At 36.3% G+C, this 20,082-nt stretch overlaps 1 protein-coding gene across 3 annotated transcripts in view; it reads right to left on the bottom strand.

Annotated features, from left to right (window-relative positions):
* The window catches only part of LOC124640400 (hemicentin-1-like), a 67,390-nt gene extending 56,454 nt beyond the window's left edge, over positions 1-10,936 (bottom strand). Inside the window, exons 1-2 of one of the 3 annotated variants that reach the window (XM_047178161.1) lie at positions 10,640-10,936; positions 4,292-4,433 (exon numbers count right to left, since the gene is read on the bottom strand). In XM_047178161.1, the coding sequence (XP_047034117.1) occupies positions 4,292-4,433; positions 10,640-10,730 (233 nt within the window). In that variant the 5' untranslated portion in view covers positions 10,731-10,936. The remainder of the gene's footprint in view (positions 1-4,291; positions 4,434-10,639) is intronic. The other 2 variants (XM_047178160.1, XM_047178162.1) reach the window with 2 other exon arrangements.
* Positions 10,937-20,082: the final 9,146 nt, after the last annotated feature.

Genomic DNA, 20,082 nt, shown 5'->3' with positions numbered 1-20,082 from the left:
ACATTTCAGTGCTTGCATTTTATTCGAATATATCCCTTTAGTCATTATTGTCCACAACGCGGAACACAAAGGATGGGCTCGGTTTTCAACAAACACTCGGTTATCACTTAATCATTTCACTGAATATTTCACTGAAATTCTGTAATGTGGCTTTAAAACACGTAAAATACCGCGCAACATTTTAAACAAGTGTAGTTCTGTTTTCATAGATTTACAATGAAGAAACAAATAAAACTAATATAATACTATCTCTTCGTAGTATTTAAAGGATTGGATGAAACTTGGCACTAATACAAGCTGTTGATTTGCATTTGTGCCATAGTTCAGGAGGAGGACATACAATACGTAAATAATCGATTGGAATTACAGTAGATGGGTAATAACTAATATGCACTGCTTTTTTGTCATTGTAATGTCGTGGTATTTCCGAAGTAATCCAATTTTATGAATGAAATTTATGAGTGATCATAGCGTATGCTTTGTGTTTGCGTTTGTGTGAGGGTGCAGCACGGTTTTAACGCCAGTAACATACGCGCCAAGTTTAAATAAGGCTAGATGACATTTACGGAATTCCGAAAAAAAAATAAAGAAAAAAAATTACGTACCAATTTTTTTATTGATTTGGGTCGAGAATCATTAGCATAATTACCTCCTTGAATATGGCACGGATGCAAATCAACAGCTTGTATAGCTTACACATCATATTAAAATGTAGATTATCATAATACTTTTTATCTGCTTGCTAAAAGTAGTTCCCTCTAAATACTCAAAATGCCATGTTTGTAGACAACAGTAAACGTACGACAATTAAAAAAAAAACCTGTTAAAATTTCCACGTCCCAATGAAAGTTCACAAAAAAATTAAGTCAAAGCATTTGGCTGTAGCTTTGGCAGGCAAAACAAAACCTAAATTAAAGTTGCTAAAAGACTAGAGAGCAAGTGTTGGCAGAACCAGGTCAGTCGGCGACCTAGAAAGAATCGAGAAATACCTGGCCTAGGTCTGAGCCAAACGCTTAATCGCCTATATTTTGTGCTATACGTACTTCGTTGTACAACCTTTTTTCTGCAATACTGGCTGGTTTAAAAAATGAATTCTAGCTGCGAAGGTTGTATAGTTGTGACTTTGATTCTGTGCATTTTGAATGTTCTTAACACGATTCTTTGTAAGTTTGTTTTGTAATGTAATCGATGCTGGTTAAAGGCTCGAGCAGACCGGATGCGTATGCGTAACCACGCGCGTAGTCACGCGCGTAGTTACGGCGTAACCATGAGTTGTAATGTATGGAAATGTATGAGACAGGCCACACCGCTTGCGTAACGTAGACACGCGCGTCGTTACGCAAGCGGTGTGGCCTGTCTCATACATTTCCATACATTACAACTCATGGTTACGCCGTAACTACGCGCGTGACTACGCTCGTGGTTACGCATACGCATCCGGTCTGCTCGAGCCTTTAAGCCAATTTACATAATTTAACATTGAGTAATGCACAAGGACCTATTCATCCCCTTTTCATAACAATCGTACCTATATGTTGAAATGCTATTAACAATATCAAAATCGCAATAAATGAAAAACTAACATAAGTTACAATTGCAATCAGAACTCCAAACAAGTTTTATTCATACAAAACCAGATCTCATCTTATTAAACAATAATAACGTGGACATCTCCGCAGTACAAACGTAAAACTTCATAAAATATGAATACTACCTGGTCCAGTTACGACGTGATCTCTATCGGATATTTCAATCCACTTCAACTGTGCTCGTTCGATAATGAACTCAAGTACAAATAAAATATGGACGGAATTGGATTGATTCAAATTCCAATCGTATCAGTCGGTCATTCGTGTAAGTTGTAGGTTGTAGGGGTGTGCTTTGAAGTTAGGTCATGTTTTCGTTTTGTATTTGTGGAGATTTTTTGAGACAAAATCCGAACAGCGTCATAATTTGGGGATCTTTAAAAATAATTTAAATGTTCACTAACGGCTATTCCCAATATTCTACCTATCTAATCTTTTGCTTACTAAAAATAGGAATTTAAAGTTACTTGTATGGGGCTTATGACAAAATTCTATCTGTTGTAAACAATGAACATAGGTAAAATATTGGGAACGGCCGTAAGTTGCCATTATAATAAAAAAAACATCTTTACACAGCTCGATCCATATGAACATCTATAAAAGTTATTTTAATTTAAAATATCTCTCCATCCATAATTCTTCTCCATATCAAAAAAATATCTAATCATAAAAATATCTTACCCACAGCCCTAACACATACGGTGTATCTATAGCACGGAAGTCCCCATCTCCCCGAGATCCGGCCACCGACGGCTACAGTAAATCAATCCCCCATTTTTGTCTACCATCTCATATTTCATATTTACCCCGACATTAGTGCAAATGTGTGTTTGTAGATGTAACATAATCTTGTATCTACCCTTTTGTTTCTTGCGTTCGCTATCTGCCGTGCCTTTTATTTTATTCATGAGTGAATTATTGTTTCTGTTTTTTGGGGTTCTGTTTTCAATTGATGTTAAGGTTAAGTCATTAAGATTTTGTAGGTTTTTGTTTGTTTATATATTTGAACAATTCAGTGAAAGGTTGGGATATATAAAAATGAACTAGTGCGCGTTAATTACATAGCATACGCGCATTGGTTTTTGACAGTTGTAAAAAAATAAACAAATGTGCACTAATGATATAGCATACAGAGATTGGATCCCTGATCGTCTATTTTTGATTTTGATTTTTTGCTGTAATTTGCTGTTTTCCAGTTAACTCTCTTACTTTTATACATAACATATATTTTTTATATATCCTTACGATAAAGCAGGCACTATAGTTATATATTATAGTGCCTGCCTCGTTTAAATGAGGATAGTAAAATAGGATTGTATGCCATCACAGTGCGGAAATGTGAACGTGATACTCTTGAGCACCAGATGAAGTTTGCGTCTGAGATAGCGTACTAACGCGTTTTATGCTTATCTTATGTATAATATATTTTATATATTCATATACATACCTTTATCAATATGTAGGTATTTGTCATATCCATGTTCATTTATCCTTATTTTTTAGAAGTAATGTCAAACTTTTTAATGTGATTTTTTTTTCTCCTTTTGAGACTATGCTCAGTAAACTGGAATATTTGTGTGAACATTTTTAAATACTTTATTTAACTTATATAATTCTAGCTTCCGCCCGCGGTGGTGTGTTGATAAAAAGTAGCTTATGTAAGTATCACCTATCAACATACTAAATTTCAACCAAATCGGTCCGGCCATTTTCACATTTATTATATTAGTTGGATAAATGGTATTATCGAAATCTAATCCCTCACTTAACACAAAACAACATACACTATCAAACAACCATAATCGTTTATAACGCAACTTATCAAGCGATTCACAAAGCATATTTCATACCACTTCATCTACAATACAGATGTAGTGTACAAGATCTGCCGTTGGAATCACATAAATTTGTCAAAGCATGATTGATGTCTTGGACGCCGGCTTATCTCAGACCGCAGGCTAGCCCCGACTAGCTTGAACGCAATTAATTGAACTAACTTAGTGTAGGAAAAATATATAGATTAATAGTGAGTTTGTATGAGCTTTTATAGATGGAATTTGTGGGAAGGGTTGAGAGATTGGTAAAAGGAAAAAATGTGGGCGGGACTTGTGATAAAATGTAGGAGGTATAGTTAGAATGAAAATGTGTTATGTTAGCTTTATATTACATGTTGTGGTCTAAAAATATCATACACATCTAAATTGAGTTTAAATGATACCGTCACAAAGCGACCAAAATATATATTAAATTAATTGGTGCAGAAAATATGATCTCGCCACTATTGCAATATTCCAATAGTCAAACGTTAAAATACCCAATGTTAACACAGCATTATAATTGCTAACACAATACCAAATAATAATAATAACATCATATTTGCATACTGATTAGTTTGACAATTATAATTAATCAATTTCAAACACGGATAACGCGTAGCAGGCGCTACGAGCTGCGTAGCATTTCGTAGCCGCGTAGCTACGTAGCGCTACGACATTTGATGATTGCTCAAATTATGTTTGAGTTAACATTTTTGTGTTTTTAATGAAGTTCACGTAATTTATGTAAAGTGTGTACATACAGTGAATACATCAATCCATTTATTTTTGCAGTATTCGATTTTATATCAGAATTGTGCTCGTCAATATTTGTAATCAAATATAGGCCGTGTAATCAATATGAATATTTTTGTAGTAAAGCTCGGGTACCTGTATATTGGTTTGCCTCCCGTGGCCTTGCCGGCTCGGAACCAGAGTACCATGTAGACCCTGTCTTCGTTAGTGTCGGGCGTGACGTCACACGGGAGGGAGGCTGTTCGACCCAGTACTGCGTCTACGTCGACCGTCGACACTGCAACAATGAACATTTATTTAATCTAACGATGTTTTTGCAAAATAAAAAAAATATTGTTATTTTGTAGTCTAAGTCGCATATTTTATTGATTTCGGGTCATCTGACATCTACATATTGCTACATATATAATATTTATAAATACATATTATAACACCCAGACTGCGGCCAACAAGCATGCTCATTATACAAATGTCGACCGAACCGGGAATGGAACCCGGGACCTCAGGTTTGGCAGTCCGGCATGGTGACAATTGCGCTATCGAGGTCTCAGTATATACACGTAAATCCTAATTGATTATTGAGCATTGTTGACAACCAGTACCAAAGAGCACTCTTGACCATTTATACTCCATTCCATTTAGTCATAGAATGACAGTTCAAACAAATTGCCAGTATGCGAGTCAAAAGTCGGTCGAAACGACACACGTTAAAGCTTCGAGAATTTTCCCCAAATAAAATGGCGGGTTAGCTTTGCAAATACTCTCGCAAGTGACTGTTGAATACTTTTTAATCCAACCAATCACCAAATGTCTGTCTATTGTTCGAATATTTTTGCCTAAAGAAACTCTACAGTTTTATGCATTTGAATTGTTTTCGATATTTCAGAGATTAAGAGGGAAATGTTTTGTTTCTATTTAACGTTGCTGAAAATATATATTTTATGAATAGTACCCTACATCACAGAAGCGTATGTCTATGTCTGAAATAATGCAATCATCATTCAAAATTATTAATTGTGTAACAGCACTTTTGTAACCTTATATCGATTCAAAAATAATGTTAATTCTCAGATTCCAGACACCATTGAAAACTTAATTATTTTCCCCTGTTTTCAATTAGTAGGATATGGTTATCGTCTTAACGACCGCCAACGACCAATCACAGCTCATTGGCTTCGTCCGTCCAGACTTCTTAGTTAAACTTTAATTAATTTTCAGTCTAGCTATTATATAGGGTTCCATATTGCTCCTTTTAGGTTCAGCTCCTCATTATCCGTGCACCCTCCGCACCCTAAGGGTCCCCGCAAGCGTGTTAGTGCACGTTATTACAGTGTAATATAGTCTTAAGTTCCTACGTACCCCTCAATAGTCGGCCCTCCTGTACCATAATTATACTATAAGCGCCGTAAATTACACCAAGAATTTTCTCATACATACTACCTCTTCCGTTTGGTTAATTTAATACAAGTTACGAGTTTACGACCCCTCCGCATAAGTAAGGCGCAAGGCATACTCACGGAAAGTTTTGTCTGCAGCCTTTTACTCTAAATTCTTAGCATACTGAAGAACACTGTTTATTGTGCCTGTAGAACTAGAAAAGTAAGCGCATTTTTGCTGTCCAACGAATTGCTTGTGCAAGGAAAGGATCAGATTATTTCGAATAAATTCGAGGATTTTAGTACGTGAGCTACTTATCTGTGTTACGTCACGCTGGTTTATAAAAATTCAACGCTACTTCATTTTGAATTTACCTCAATATGCCTCGAGCCTAAGCCGACGACAACTTATCACGAAAATCCTTTTCATAAAAACATAATTTTGTTCACATTTTTGTTTTATCATTGTTAGAAGAAATGAAAAAATAAAAATACACGTCGTTTGTTAGGTAATACCTACGAAATTGTGTTCGTACAAGCTTGCTACCTGCCGTGATGCTTGTTAGATTAAAATGAATGCGTACCTGTGTATATGTGAACAGCGCAGTAGACGAAAGCTAATTTCGGTACCCTAAGTCGTCGGCACAAAACATTCATGGTAGTCGCTCGAGACGCCGGTAACAAGTCCCGCCTTCGAACAACTCCGACAAAAAGAACGCCTAAGTGAATATCACTGTTATTCTGTACTTACATCGTTACGATTCCTGGCTTCCCTTTCTCGAGGCGATAAAGAGACCATGAATATAAATAAACGCAATATTAAAACGCTCCGTTTCCACACCGCATGAAATAATCTTCTTTTCTTTAAGGAAAAACTGTCACCGTGTTGGGGCCAAGTAATGTACACCATCAGTCATACTTAGAAGGAATTTTCAATTTACTCAGTGTGGAGACTTCCCTAATAAAGACGGATTACTTGGTCTCGCGGTGCCAGTAGGGTATCAATTTGCTTGAAGACCCAAGAGGTATTGTGCCCCCGATATATGTATTGCGTAAGTTTTTATGCCGTAGACAAATTATGCTCAATCGCCCATAGTGGGGGAACTAACCTTGGTACTTTGTCGCTATTTATAAAATCCGTCTGTGCCAAAACAGTAATATGTTTTTTATCAAACAATCTTTACTACGTACCTGCTCTATTTTACCGCTCGTTACCTAAGTGCATTTCGTGGTAAAATGGTCTATAAAACGTGAGAATTTTCGTAGTTTCCTATTAAGTTTAGTGAACCTTAACATATCGAAAGTAAGGGATTACGTAAGCATTACTGGAAGGTATACATCATCGAAACGTCTGGCTGGTTTTACATTAGAACGAGCTCTTGATGCGTCAATTTGAATACAAACTTTTTATTTCAAAAGTGTCGTGAAACAAAACACATAAAAAGTTTTTTGTAAACAATGCAAAGAAAAAGAGCAACGCTGCTAGGCAGGGAGACACGACGCCTACCCGCGTTAAGATAAGAGCACAGAAATGAAATTCCGAATCTGTCCCGCCCCTTTATTTCGATATCACCAGCGTTCGACTTACAATAACAGCACAATAAAGCTGTTCTGACAAAGCCTCAACTTTCGACGTTGAATGTCACGCATAATGTATCGGAAATATAAATTATATTAGATTGGTGGTTTGCCGTTGTAATGGGTGGCTATAACGCGCCCGCAGATTGTGTCGTGTTGGAGGGCACTAAAGAATTGCGCCACTCATTACTGTGGTGCCGAATGTGGCCAGATGAGTGGTGGGGGCATGTCACGACACGCCACCACGTATGAGCCTCGCCAATCTGCGCACGTTTAATGTTCGACGCGATCTGAATATTTTGGCTCGGTAACTAACTGCATTTTGAAGTCTGTGCGCTGGAAACCTTAGCTTCGGGACTTTATGTCTATTTGACGATTTGTATGATCACATAGTAAGGTAAAATGAAGGTATATTTGATTAACAAAGAGAGTAAAGATTAAAATGGTTTGATTTAAAATCCTCTCATAATTAAAGAGAGCAACGCAAAAGAAACAAGCAACGATTCCTTGAGCTCCATTTTTTCATGACAGGCAGCGGGCTAAAATGTTCCACCTACCGTCCTTGTCGTTTGAGTGTAAGCTCCTACAAGTACGTTGACGTGTAGCGATGTCGGGCCTTTGATCAAAGCATGTCGTGCCGGTAAACATAAAGCAAAAATGGACGATAAAAATATTCAGGGCTTTCTTCTTGACAACTTTTTAGAATTTCGCAACGATTTTTTGTATAAATGAAAAACAGTTTTACATAGCTTCAATCGTGGCTGACGAACTTTGTAAGTTTATTTAAGAAACAGATAGAAAAGCTATTAATTTTATTTGAAGATGGCAACTTTATTTCGAGGTGTAGTAAAACCTTACAACGTACTCAAGTACACTAAAATGACGCTAAACTCCGCGAAGGGAAGCTAAGAAAAGCTCTTTCGTCTCTCGTTCTCTCAATATATCATATTTTTTCGCAGACTCTCAAGATATACGAGCGGTTGTTTCGCGCGTGACAGGCTTCCGGGGGTAATATTAATAAAATTATTGTGGAGACACGTCGCAAGCCCCGGCTCTGACCTACTCGAGTCGCGCGAACTACTCTGTTGTCGACTGTACACCACATGTGCACGTTATTGCTCATCCGAACCGTATGTACTCGCGTATAGTTTCAGTTTAACTGTTACTCTAACTATTGTGGGGACGTCATGTGGTCAGAGCCTCAGTATATATTTAAAACATTGTAAATTAAAACAAAAGGATAAATTAACTTTAATTTTTTTTCTCATATAACTGTAGGTATTTAAAAGTCACTTGCAAGACCATAGCAATTCCTTGAAATCCAGTGTCGCTTAATATTTTGTTTGGGGCTAAATAAAGGTCAACGCGGACATTATGGGTTCTAGGAATTACTCGTTAGTACCCGTTAAAAGTTTACAGTAGCACTGGGCGTACACTCACTCACACAAGTGTATCGGGTAATAAGGCGAGCGTTAGTGTGCGCGACTGTACCGCAACTCGCGGCCATGACGCTAACAAATAATTTGCACTTTCATTAACGAGCATGTGCTGTGTTTTCTTGTACTTCAACTCGCTCTAGTAATGATTTATTACCAAATAAGGTTTTGTACTCGTACAAATTACCTTAGTTGTACAAGTAATGCGGTATAACCACATAACAGCGATTATTTAACGCCGAATTAAATGTACGTATTTAGAGCTCTTTAGTTTCCACTAACGATTCGCTTATTTGTTCACAGTAATCAAAGTCTAGGCTTCGTATTTATGCCTAAATAAAACGAGCAAGAAAAAAATGTAATAAACCGCTGCGGGCGTGGCAATATATCTAGTGGCGGATATTTATTATTGTCGTACATAGCGGCATCGGGCGCGCTCGATCATCGCCGATATCCAATTACATTAAAATTTCAATTCATTCATCACGGCCACAATGAGAGCTCCGAGCAGTTTTTTCGGCTGTGTGCCCTTTGATTAGATTCGGTAGTGAACAAACCCATCCATTCCGCGACCACAAAAGGTCGCTGAAGCCACCTCGGCCGACTCTCGTTTTCGATTCGTTCCGCTCTGTCCAGAAATTTTCGCAATAAAATTAATCGTTCCAATAAAATTGGAGCCGAATAGAGCCACCCATGCATGAACACTTTTTAATTGGGTCGCTCTTTTTGCTCCTTTCGCAGGCACCCAAACGAGAAATCGAACTTGAGCAGCTCTCTAGTTTACATTTAGACATACCTCAAGAGGTGTTTACGGTATTGTCTTAACTACAAATCATTTTTGACAGCTCTTCAGACTCATTTAGACTTTTCGAACTATCATAATAGCAAAACTTTCAAGTTGCCTTTGATTGTTCGATAATAACGTCGAAAACGTTCATGCAAAAGTTTCCTTTGTAACCATTACGTACGATTGAAGCGACACGTTACGTTCAGCGCTCTCAATCAAATATCAAAGTGAGCAATTTGTTGCGTGTAAACGCAGCTCCCGACGGATTGCATAAAAATCAGACAAAAAACATGGAACAACGATCCGTCGAACAAACGAAAATATATTTCCCCATTTTCATTTTCGACAAGCAATCGCGTTTAATGGGTTGAGCGCGATTCCCACTTGAGTTTGTTCGATTTTGTTTCATTTGATCGCTTCAGCGATTCACGGTGAGGTGCGGCTTGGGAAGGCCGTAAAAATTGTCATTTTAATTATTCCATAATTCCCCTTTCATTAAAATCCGTGTTTGTAACTAGATATTTGAAATAATAGCTCCATATTTGCTACCAAATGTTATTTAACAGAGTCAAATAGTGAATGTACTACACATGGGTTGACGTGGTCGTGATTGTATTTTGTTTACATTATTTTGTGGTTAGTGGTTTAATTAATTTGATGTGTGTGCAGTTCCATTTCTAAATGGTTTAGTTTTCAACAATGATTCATTGTATTATTCTTATGCACTGTACTTTTAGAAACAAACAATTATAAAACCTTTGCAATCCTCTGAATAGCTTTTTCGATGGAATTGATAAATAGAATCTCTGCTTAAATTGAATATTAATAGAATCGAAACCAAAATACATTCAAAGTTAGTCTCAGCGCTATTATTTCCGATCCTCATGGATTTACCGACAGCCTGACTCAGACAGCCCACAAGCGGATATAAAGTTTAGAATAAAATATTCGATTGATGTTTACAGAGTAAATGTCTATTTTTATTTACTTAGATTTGTGTTTATTCCACTTAGCATAACAAATAAAAAGGTATCTATTCTTGTAGATTACTTTTATGACTGAAAAAGTTGGTGTCTGAGCTTTTAGTTATATAGTTTTTATCTGAAACAATTTTGCCGATCTAAGAATTTATGTGCATAGAAGTTGCGTCATACGAACACTAGACATGCACTAGACATGATTTGCTCAGCATAATCCATCTGCTTGCTTCCTTATCATTTACAGTTACTGCCATAACTTTCCGTTTCTGAAAAATTGTACCTGGGAACCTTTACATTAGTAAAACAAAATTCTATAAAGTTCTTACCTAAGTCCTCAGCGTCTTCGCTCCACTCCCCCTCCTGCGCCCAGCAGGCGGCCAGCATCACCAGCAGCCGCAGCCACATCACTGAACACATCGTATACAAACTCCTTTACATCGCACAGACAATCACACGACCATAGACACAACACTTTTGAATTTACACCTCATTGACACTGTCTGGCTTCGTGCCAGTGTTTTGTTTCTTTTCTTAATTTGAATATTGACAGTTTTGATGTCACCATTTTCTTTTTAAGAAGTTATTTGAATTTTTTAGTAAGATATTTACATAGGTGTATCCAATTTAATGCCTATTTATCTGAAAATTATATAATATTTTTTTTAAAGGCTGGGATATTGACACAAATGAGTGTAAGCTTTAAAGTGTATTCCGGGAAATCCATTCGTTTGCACGTACCTACTTATTTTATACCCAAACTTATAACGAAATATTTAATTAAATGCTTTTTCTTTTAATATTTTAATGTGATTGAAATTACTGTAGGTACTACCTTATCATGTTTCTCAAAGGTCATATAAAAATAAATAATAATGTATTTAAAATTGAACCTATACTTCATATCGATATTTGATTTAATGACATTTGACTTGTGACTCCATCATTGTTGAATAAAAAGAAATGTAAAGTGTAGACACTTATACAATTTGGTCTTGACCACATGAACTAGTACGAAATAAAATAGAAACCGCATGTAAAGGCTTGTCTCGCTTGCAATAGGGAATGAATTGTCACTAAACGCCTGCATAAAATCCTGAGTCTAAAAATACAACAGTTAACTGAACCATTTGATTCGAACGAACTATTTTGGGAAGTCGATCTTTGCCAAAACCGCAGCTGCCGTGGAACGTGGAGGCACAAGGCCTGTCTCACACCAATTCAGTTGTCATTCCTCGCTTAATAAGGCCCGGAACAAAACGTCGGACATCATTCCCAATAGGAAATTGACTTTCATTCGATTTATCGTTCGTCTAAAAACGTTGCGCGCCAATATTGTAATCTTTTGTTTTGACGCGCCGAAAGCTTTTGTCGGACTAAAATAAACTGTTACGTGAGCGATCTTTTTCCACGTTTTGTAGGGAGCCTTATTTTCTACATAAACATGTGCACATAAAAATACATTTTGGTAAGCGAGACACACTACAGACTCAACAGTCTGCCGGCAGCTGATCCGATAGTTGACGATTTTTTAAAATAAAATCTTGATTCCACTCAAATTTTTAGTATTTCTGATATCGGCTAAGTACCTAATCATTGTTATGTGCATGCGACCCTTCATTTTCAAAATGATTTATGAGCAAAAACAAACTATCGGCCGACTAAAAGTTTGGAGTGTGCGGGTACTCATCATTCTCCCAGCCTTTTTCCCAACTATTTTGGGGTCAGCTTCCAGTCCAACCGGATTCAGCTAAGTACCAGTGCTTTACAAGGAGCGACTGCCTATCTGACCTCCTCAACCCAGTTACCCGGGCAATCCGATACCCCTTGATTAGACTGGCGTCAGACTTACTGGCTTCTGACTACCCGTAACGACTGCCAAGGATGTTTAATGACATGCAGTGTGCGAGAACAATAAATGTAAATATATTGATGATTGATTAGGCAATTAGATAGCAGTTGATTGAAGGGGCACGTGTAGAACTTGACTACTTAGTCTTGATTTTAATAGACGAACACTTATTTTGTCATTATGCGTTGTTGGATTTTTCCAGTAGTTTCTTAAGTTTAGAATTCTGTGAATTCTGATTGCTTTAGTCGTTACATGTAAGCTAAACATTACTGGTTAAATGTAGGTGTACTTGATACTCATTATATTTTATTGCGCATCTACTGAGCTCTTCCAGGAAAATGTGATTCTATGATATCAATTTCCAAGGCTTGATAAGTAGTTATATAAACCTCTCTATTTCAAGAACTTGTTTCAATTCTATGAAAATCAGAGATGTTCAGCATTAAATCCGAAAGCTAACCCCGACTTAAAAACTGTTTGTTTGAGTTACCTAATACCCCGAGTTACGGAGTTATTTCTAGTAATATTTGCAATATTATACTGTTGTACAAAATAATTCGACAAATGATTGCAATGAGAGGAAAATGTACGTTTTTAATATTAAAAGCTGGTCCCGAAGCAACACTGAATGGAACTGTAATATTCCATATAGTCATTCCAGTCAATTGCTTTCCTGTAGTTTGCGAGAACGCTCCATAATCCTTTACCTGTTTTTAACACTTCCATATTGAACGAAATTGTGGGTATTTTGACAGCGAAAGAGGGTTTTATCGAGTGCTCCATTGAGATTACTGATCGTGCTCACATAAACAATTGGTCAGTTTTTATATTGTCATTCGTATAATCATTTTATTTTTTAATAATATTTTTAGTTAAGACTGCTCATTTTAGTTAACGCTACCGTTAGATAAAGTCTGACATAACAAACTATAATCCACAAAGGCGTTGTCTATTGCCTTTAAGGGCTCGGAACCGCCACACTAAACATAATTCTTAAATATCTTCAGATAATCGTTACGTACTTTCATAAAAGTTATTTATGAAAATGATTTTGGGGACTCGAAAAGTATACTAAATAACAACGCTATTACACGTAAATATAAAATGACGAAGAGTAAAGAAAGTGTGTGACTTTCTTTACTCTTCAATTAATTAGAGTACATTTGCCACTCAAACGAAATCGCTTGGTTCATAATCATTGAAACAGCTAGCTAGTACTACATGTATACAAAGGGTCTGTTTTCAGTCCCCTGTCAGAAATATAAAAGTTTGATGCTTGGTTACGCATATATACGGGTAAATAATGTCTTTTAATCTCAACAGAAGCCTCTGACCCTTGTCCTGGCGAATAAAAACTTTTCACTGAGGTTGGAACACTGATGTCAAATTTATTTTTCGATTACGTTTTTGTAATGGCTGGCAAATCGTGGCGGGAAATTGTGGCGTTTTAGAAGTATGGAAAATAGGTGAAATGTGATTTTTGTTTACTTTCATAATAGTAGTACCTACTTAGCTTTATTAGCTTCAATTTGCCGTTGTTTGCAGGATAAAATCTACACTCATTTTGGAAAGCATTTGGAACTCTCACTAAGTTTCCATATCGTATTTTGTGATGTGGCCGGAAAAAATTCAGAGCATCTTTTTATGGATATTTTCCGAGATGATTCATAAACTGTGGCCAAAGCATTGTTTATAGCACAATTTTTCTTACCACAACACTCATAAAATTCGTATTATATAGCTTGTGTTATAAAACCCTTCAAAATTAGGTTCTACATACACATAACTTTACAAGATCTAATTTTGAACATAGACTGTAATATAGGAAGAAAGTCTGAATAATGCGAAATCTTTGATACCCCATACAAACGCACGTATTCCACAAGTGTCTGACCCCCATACTAAAAGGGACATACTCTGATAACTTTTTAATAAACACGAATATTGTTCCGTCCCCATAAATCTTGTAACCGACTGTATCGCAAGACAATTTAGTTTATCTCATTTTTTATTGAATATAAAATGGCTGAGTGCGTACCTTCTCTTATCCGATCTGGTTATTTATGGCAGAAGTTTGTTTTTGACCGCCTCACGTACTTTATAGGGCGAACCTTTCTATCCGGAATTGCCAATTGCTATTTGATATATACTTTATGCTGTAACTTTCCGATCTCATATTTCTTGCTATTTTTTCTGATGTTTTACATGATTGCATTTTGTTTCGCAATTGTTTTGGTCAATGTTGTTTATTTTTATTTCCTTGAAGGCTGAACTTTTTTGGTGATTATGGTTATGAGTTTTTTGATGATATAAGATAACATAATGGAAGTATAATGCAAAAGCAACAACATTTATCCGAACGATGTGAAATTCCTAAAACACAATCTCTGCTGTAATAACATTACAAAGGTATGTATATGTAGTCAGTTCACTGGGAACAGCTTCAATTCTATTCACGTGATGATCACATAAGGCAATATACACGGCAATTGTCATTCCCACCCAATATGACAAAAACCACTAATACAAAAGGGGCCTAAAAAAGGAATAACGCGAGAGATTACAGCTATGTTCATTCTAAACCATATCCAGTGATAATGACGGCCTAAGGTCCGGTATGAGCCTACACACCGCGCGGAATGGGCGCCAATGCTTTGGAAGGACCCTCTTTCGGCCAAACGACAATGCTGAATCTTTTATTAGTTTCGTGAATGGACGGCCAGTTGACATAACCGTCGTCGACATCTGTTGTGATATTACGCCATCTTTTCCAGGGCGTAGTTCCATCGATCCCGGCCGGGAGCCGAATCGACTATTTTTGTGCACGTGGAATATCTGAGAGGGCAGAATTGAATTCGGTTGAATACGTGTAGGCGCCGTGCAGGACAGAAAATTGCCGGAATCGGCAGATATACCCGTACCTACACTGCGTCATCAGTTTATTTGTAATAGATGGTTTGTTGGGACTACTTTTTATGCGATAGTTTTCCGTTGTAGCGTGTGACGTGGGGTGTTGTTTTATTAGTCGCCCGCATTGATATGCCGATACTTCGTTTTGTGTATCAGGAAAATGTTTGTCAGAAACGTATATAAATTAAAAGCTTGTTTTGAACGTTTTGCTGCTAACTTTGTTACTGTGTGTCGTGTTTCTGTTAAACCGGTTTAATTAGCTAAAAGGACAGTCTAGATATATCATAACTCTGTGAATTAAACAAGTGTCCCGGGAGGGTGGAATGCCAACGTTTCCTATCCCGTGGCTTGCAGCGCGGACCCTCTGAGTTTGTCCCCCACGGACTAATTAGAATAAAAGAGTGTTAAACTTGCTCTAACTGATGGCCGCTTTTGGGCATTGCTTTGGCTACGCTCAGCCCCTCGAGAGTCCCTTTTTGGAAACCTACTTCTGTGACGACAGCATTAAAGTATTTATAATTTGATTTATTGCATTTGTGCAAACATAAACGCAAATAAGTCGAATTTAGTTCCTCTTTGTAAAGAAAAATGAAGTGTTTCCTCAGACTATCCAAAAGGAAGTACTCAACAAGCAAAGTACAAATGGTAATAATAATTTTTGACAACAGTCAATTGGTATACCAAGCATTAGGAATTTTATTTAAGTTCTAAATATCTATTCACACGATTCACATAACGACTATGATTTGAAAGAGACCAAAATAAATCTCATCCATAAAATGGCTGTCTGGAATGTAATGAGCCGTTTGACTTTTAATTCAAAAGTTTTTACAACTCCCTTCCTTTCAACCTTTTTGCGGTAAATGGCAGGTCTGTTTTATTTAAAACGCGGGTCATTTGTTAACGTTGGAACAAGTAAGAGGTTGCGTGTAGAGAGTGCCCGGCTTGACAAAAAGCTTGACTCAAAGTAATTATTTTTGTTAATAAGTCGTGTGACTATTGACCGTGAACATTACAGAGACAAAGATACTCTACAAATTATAATCTTCGGATATCCGGATACTCTTTGTTTGAACTATCTTCAGCAAATTCTTTAAAATACAGAACTGTTTCTAATCAATTTCAGTAAAGAAAAATCAACTTTATCTAAAACGGAAACCTTGAGGGGTTTCTGGGTTCCAATAAAATATTTAACACCGGCAAAACTGTTCGACACCATATCTCCGAGCGGAAAATTTTATTTTCTGCTGAAGGGAAATTCGACAGTCGTAAAATAAGCCGCTAAGCAAATCTGTCATGACGTCATTAAATGGCTGGCCACGAGGATTATTTTTATTTCTTGCCCAAGATTTATTTTCCTTAGATTAGCATTCCTCTTATTTATGCTAATGTAATTTTAATGGCGCCGCCTTTTTCGGCTAATTTCATTTTACGAAAAACTCCCTGGATTTGTTTTAAACCTTGGCTTATTAAGATGGTTTTGGTGACGATTCTACTTTAATAAAATTTGAATTATCGGTTTAATTAAGCTTGAGACAGCTAATTTTCCTTATCTTACTATATTATTTCGTTACGGGTGAACGGGTCATTAAGTCCAGAAATCCTTTATTGTAATGGGCCTGAATAATTATGTAGCTATATCTTTAAATTGAATTTGGAATTTCATTAAGGTTGGTCGGTATATAGACGTTGTAGAAGTAGAGAGTCGTAATAAGTCAACACGGCAGGAGCGACTCGAGTGAGTCACGAACGTTTGTATCGGGAAATTCGGATTGGAAAAAATTCTGTGTAGAAGCGTGTAGCGTCGAGCACGAAGGTACTGTGGCGTGCCGGCGCGGGTCGCAGTAATTGTCTTCATCTTGTGCCACGAGGGTTTGTTTACAACTCCAAATGTTAAGTGACGGACGCAAATGACGGGGACGCACGACACGTCACTCACTTCCATTGGACGAAAGGTTCAACAAAATACGGCTACATGCTAAAGGTATTTTATTTAGTTAATTTTATTGCACACCAATTAGGAGTTCACGTTATTAAACTTAATGCGTGGAATTATACTGCTGCTGTTGTACTTTATCGGTAACTGCAGTTTACTATATAAAATCATGACAATGAATCACGTGGATTTGGTACTTCCAACAATATTAAATAAAAATAACGTAGGTGTACATTAAGTTTTATAACGTTAATCATTATTAAAAGATCAAAGTAAGTTCGCAACGTGACTTAAAACAGTTTTAGTCTCGAAAGACTTATTTAAAATCTTTGAGATAATATGAATATTAATTTTCATATTATCTCAAAGATTTTCATTAAAACTGTCACGTACCTAGTCGTTCGCTTCGCAAGAAAGTTCTAGGTCTTTTTTTGAACAATTAACAGTTCAGATGTTTTCTTTCGTTCATGTTTTTGTACGGTTGCATTTGTTTTTGATTTGCGTCATAGCTTTGCATGACAAATGTCATTCTTTGCTCCGTTTCCGCGATCGTAAAACTATAAGGCAGTTCACTTACTAAGTTTTACGTAGGCGTACGAACGTAAAAGTCGACACAATTTTACTGTATGGCCAGATTGTACCGTGTAATCGCTATGGCAACATTGTACATACATTAATGAATGTTAAGTATATTTTTAGACGGCTTCACTAATGGCTAATGTCAAGTAAATGTTAACCCAAAATGAACTTTTAAAAAATACACTTATTCAGGATATGAGTTTGTGTAAAAAAGTACCTATAAAGCACTTTAAAATACAACAATTTTTCAATTAAAATAGCTATGTTGTGCTACTTCTACAGTGAGTTTTTTACGAAGAGCTCTGTAACTCCCAATGGACAAAAAATCGGGTTTTCACCTATCTATCGCTTGCATTCGTATGCAGACGACTCCCGTTCTAAGCTGATTCTTTGACGGCGAATATCGAATGAGTCTATCGGACAAAACGATGACATTTCAACCAATTGGAATTTTCCACGAATAGGAATATTCAATAAATAAAATATTATTACTGTGAAATGTGAGAGCAGTTCTTGAATATTGCTCATAAAAATATCTTATTGTATGTACTATGTAAGTACAGCTTCTACAGTGTTAATATAAAATTGTATCATAATCGCCCACTGAATACTGCAGTAGTTTATTTTCAGGTTATCGGTACCGATAAAGCTGACCTTAAGACTTCGCGTGATAATCTTTGCTATTTTAATAAAAAAGATGTATATCCGAGCTAGAATGTCTAATAAATATGTGCGTAAATAATCGGGTGCAGGAAGTAGTTCTACCAGGGAACGGATGAACCCGTTGGCGGATGCTAGTTTAGTAAAAAATGCATAGTTGTAAGCCGTATTAATGTCATTTTTATTTAATTTATTTTAGAAATTGCAGACTGTTAAGAATCACTTTAGTTGCTTTTTATACTTACGTGGATTATTTTGTATCAATTTTACCTATACCTGTATGTTTTTATGCGAATTCTTGGTAAGTTTTTATGCGAATTCTTGGTAAAAGGCAAAAGTTACATATATTTCTATAAAAACAAGCGTCAAATTGCGATGACAATAAAATATTCGCAACGTATTTATTTTGCAGTGCCTTTCACAGTTTCACAGAATTCTTAATAGATAGATATGTCTTGTAATTTTATTTATTTACTCCCGAGCTATGTTTACGGAGAAATATGAATGGTTTTATCAAATGTACACATGTAGATATTAAAGACTATTAGAGGCCTGTCATTTGCCATGTCCACGGTTTATAAAAGCATTGTTTTCTTACTAAAGACGATATTTATGTTAGAATACACGATTATGGAAAGATTGTTGTTTTGTATTTCTGTTTATTTGTCTTACTTAAAGCTATTAATGGAATGAACACTTGGCTTGAGTTATGTAGCAAAGGTTATTGACAATATCTCAAATGTTTTTTTTATATCTTACAGAGGTTTTTTAATGCAGTGTGCAGTTAGTAGCATAGAGCTTTGCTTTTCGAAAAAAAAAATACAGTGTGATACAATATTTGTGTCTATTTGTATCAAACGAGGGCCAAAAGTTTTAGACTTAGCAATAACACTGTACCTAATGGAAAAAAAATTGCGTTTCTTTGTTTGTACCCCTACACTACCCACGCGTAACAAACACAATACTTTATCCGGATACAAGAAGTCATCTTCACGTGACGCGGGTGAAACCGCGGGAAACAGTTGATTTTGAATATATTTTTAACCATTCCGCATCGGTAACATTTTTACAGTTACATATAGGACCATCGTATGTATCTAGCCAGCTGTAAACTTTACTAACATTGAATGCTTTTCAGTTTTTAGTTCGAAATCCGCGGAGTTTTCGAATGGCCGTTTGACGCCTAAATTCGTTTAGCTAACAAAAATGTTCCAAACTGGCTATTCATGGAAGTGTGGTATATGTTTTTACTCTTGATTTTGCTTGTGTTTGGTGAAAAATATGAAATTGTTAATGGCATCATCATCTCCATAGCCTTTCCCAACTGCGTTGAACTCATCTTCGAGTCTAAGAGCACAGTAATAATGTTTTACATGGAGCGACTGCTTATCTGACCTCCTCAACCAAATTACCCGGGTAATCCGATGTCCATTAGTAAGAGTGGTTGCTAGACTTCTGGCTTCTGACTGTCCGTAATGACAGTCAAATATGCTTTCCGGAATGGACTCAATGGAATATCAACTCGTTCATAAGAAATCCCCTCAATGAGTCGGTTTTTAAATGAACTGAAGTTGCACATTGCTCATACGAATATTACTTATTTATATTATTGATGCATCCACAGATTTATGAATTCGAAAAAAATAAAAAAAAGAAGAGGAATCGGAAACCGCGCAAATACCTTTTACAAAATAATTTTAACACAATTTTTAATGAAATCACATACATTATTATCAATAAAATGTGAATAAATTTAATAGTTAACGCAATAACATAGCAGGTTCTGCCTCCATTATCTCTAACAATAATTAATAACACATAGTACATGTGATGTA

The sequence above is a fragment of the Helicoverpa zea genome, chromosome 20, assembly GCF_022581195.2.
Source record: "Helicoverpa zea isolate HzStark_Cry1AcR chromosome 20, ilHelZeax1.1, whole genome shotgun sequence".
Lineage (NCBI taxonomy): Eukaryota > Metazoa > Arthropoda > Insecta > Lepidoptera > Noctuidae > Helicoverpa > Helicoverpa zea.
The sequence above is the reverse complement of the archived record's forward strand: the minus strand, read 5'-3'. Positions and strand labels throughout refer to the sequence as shown.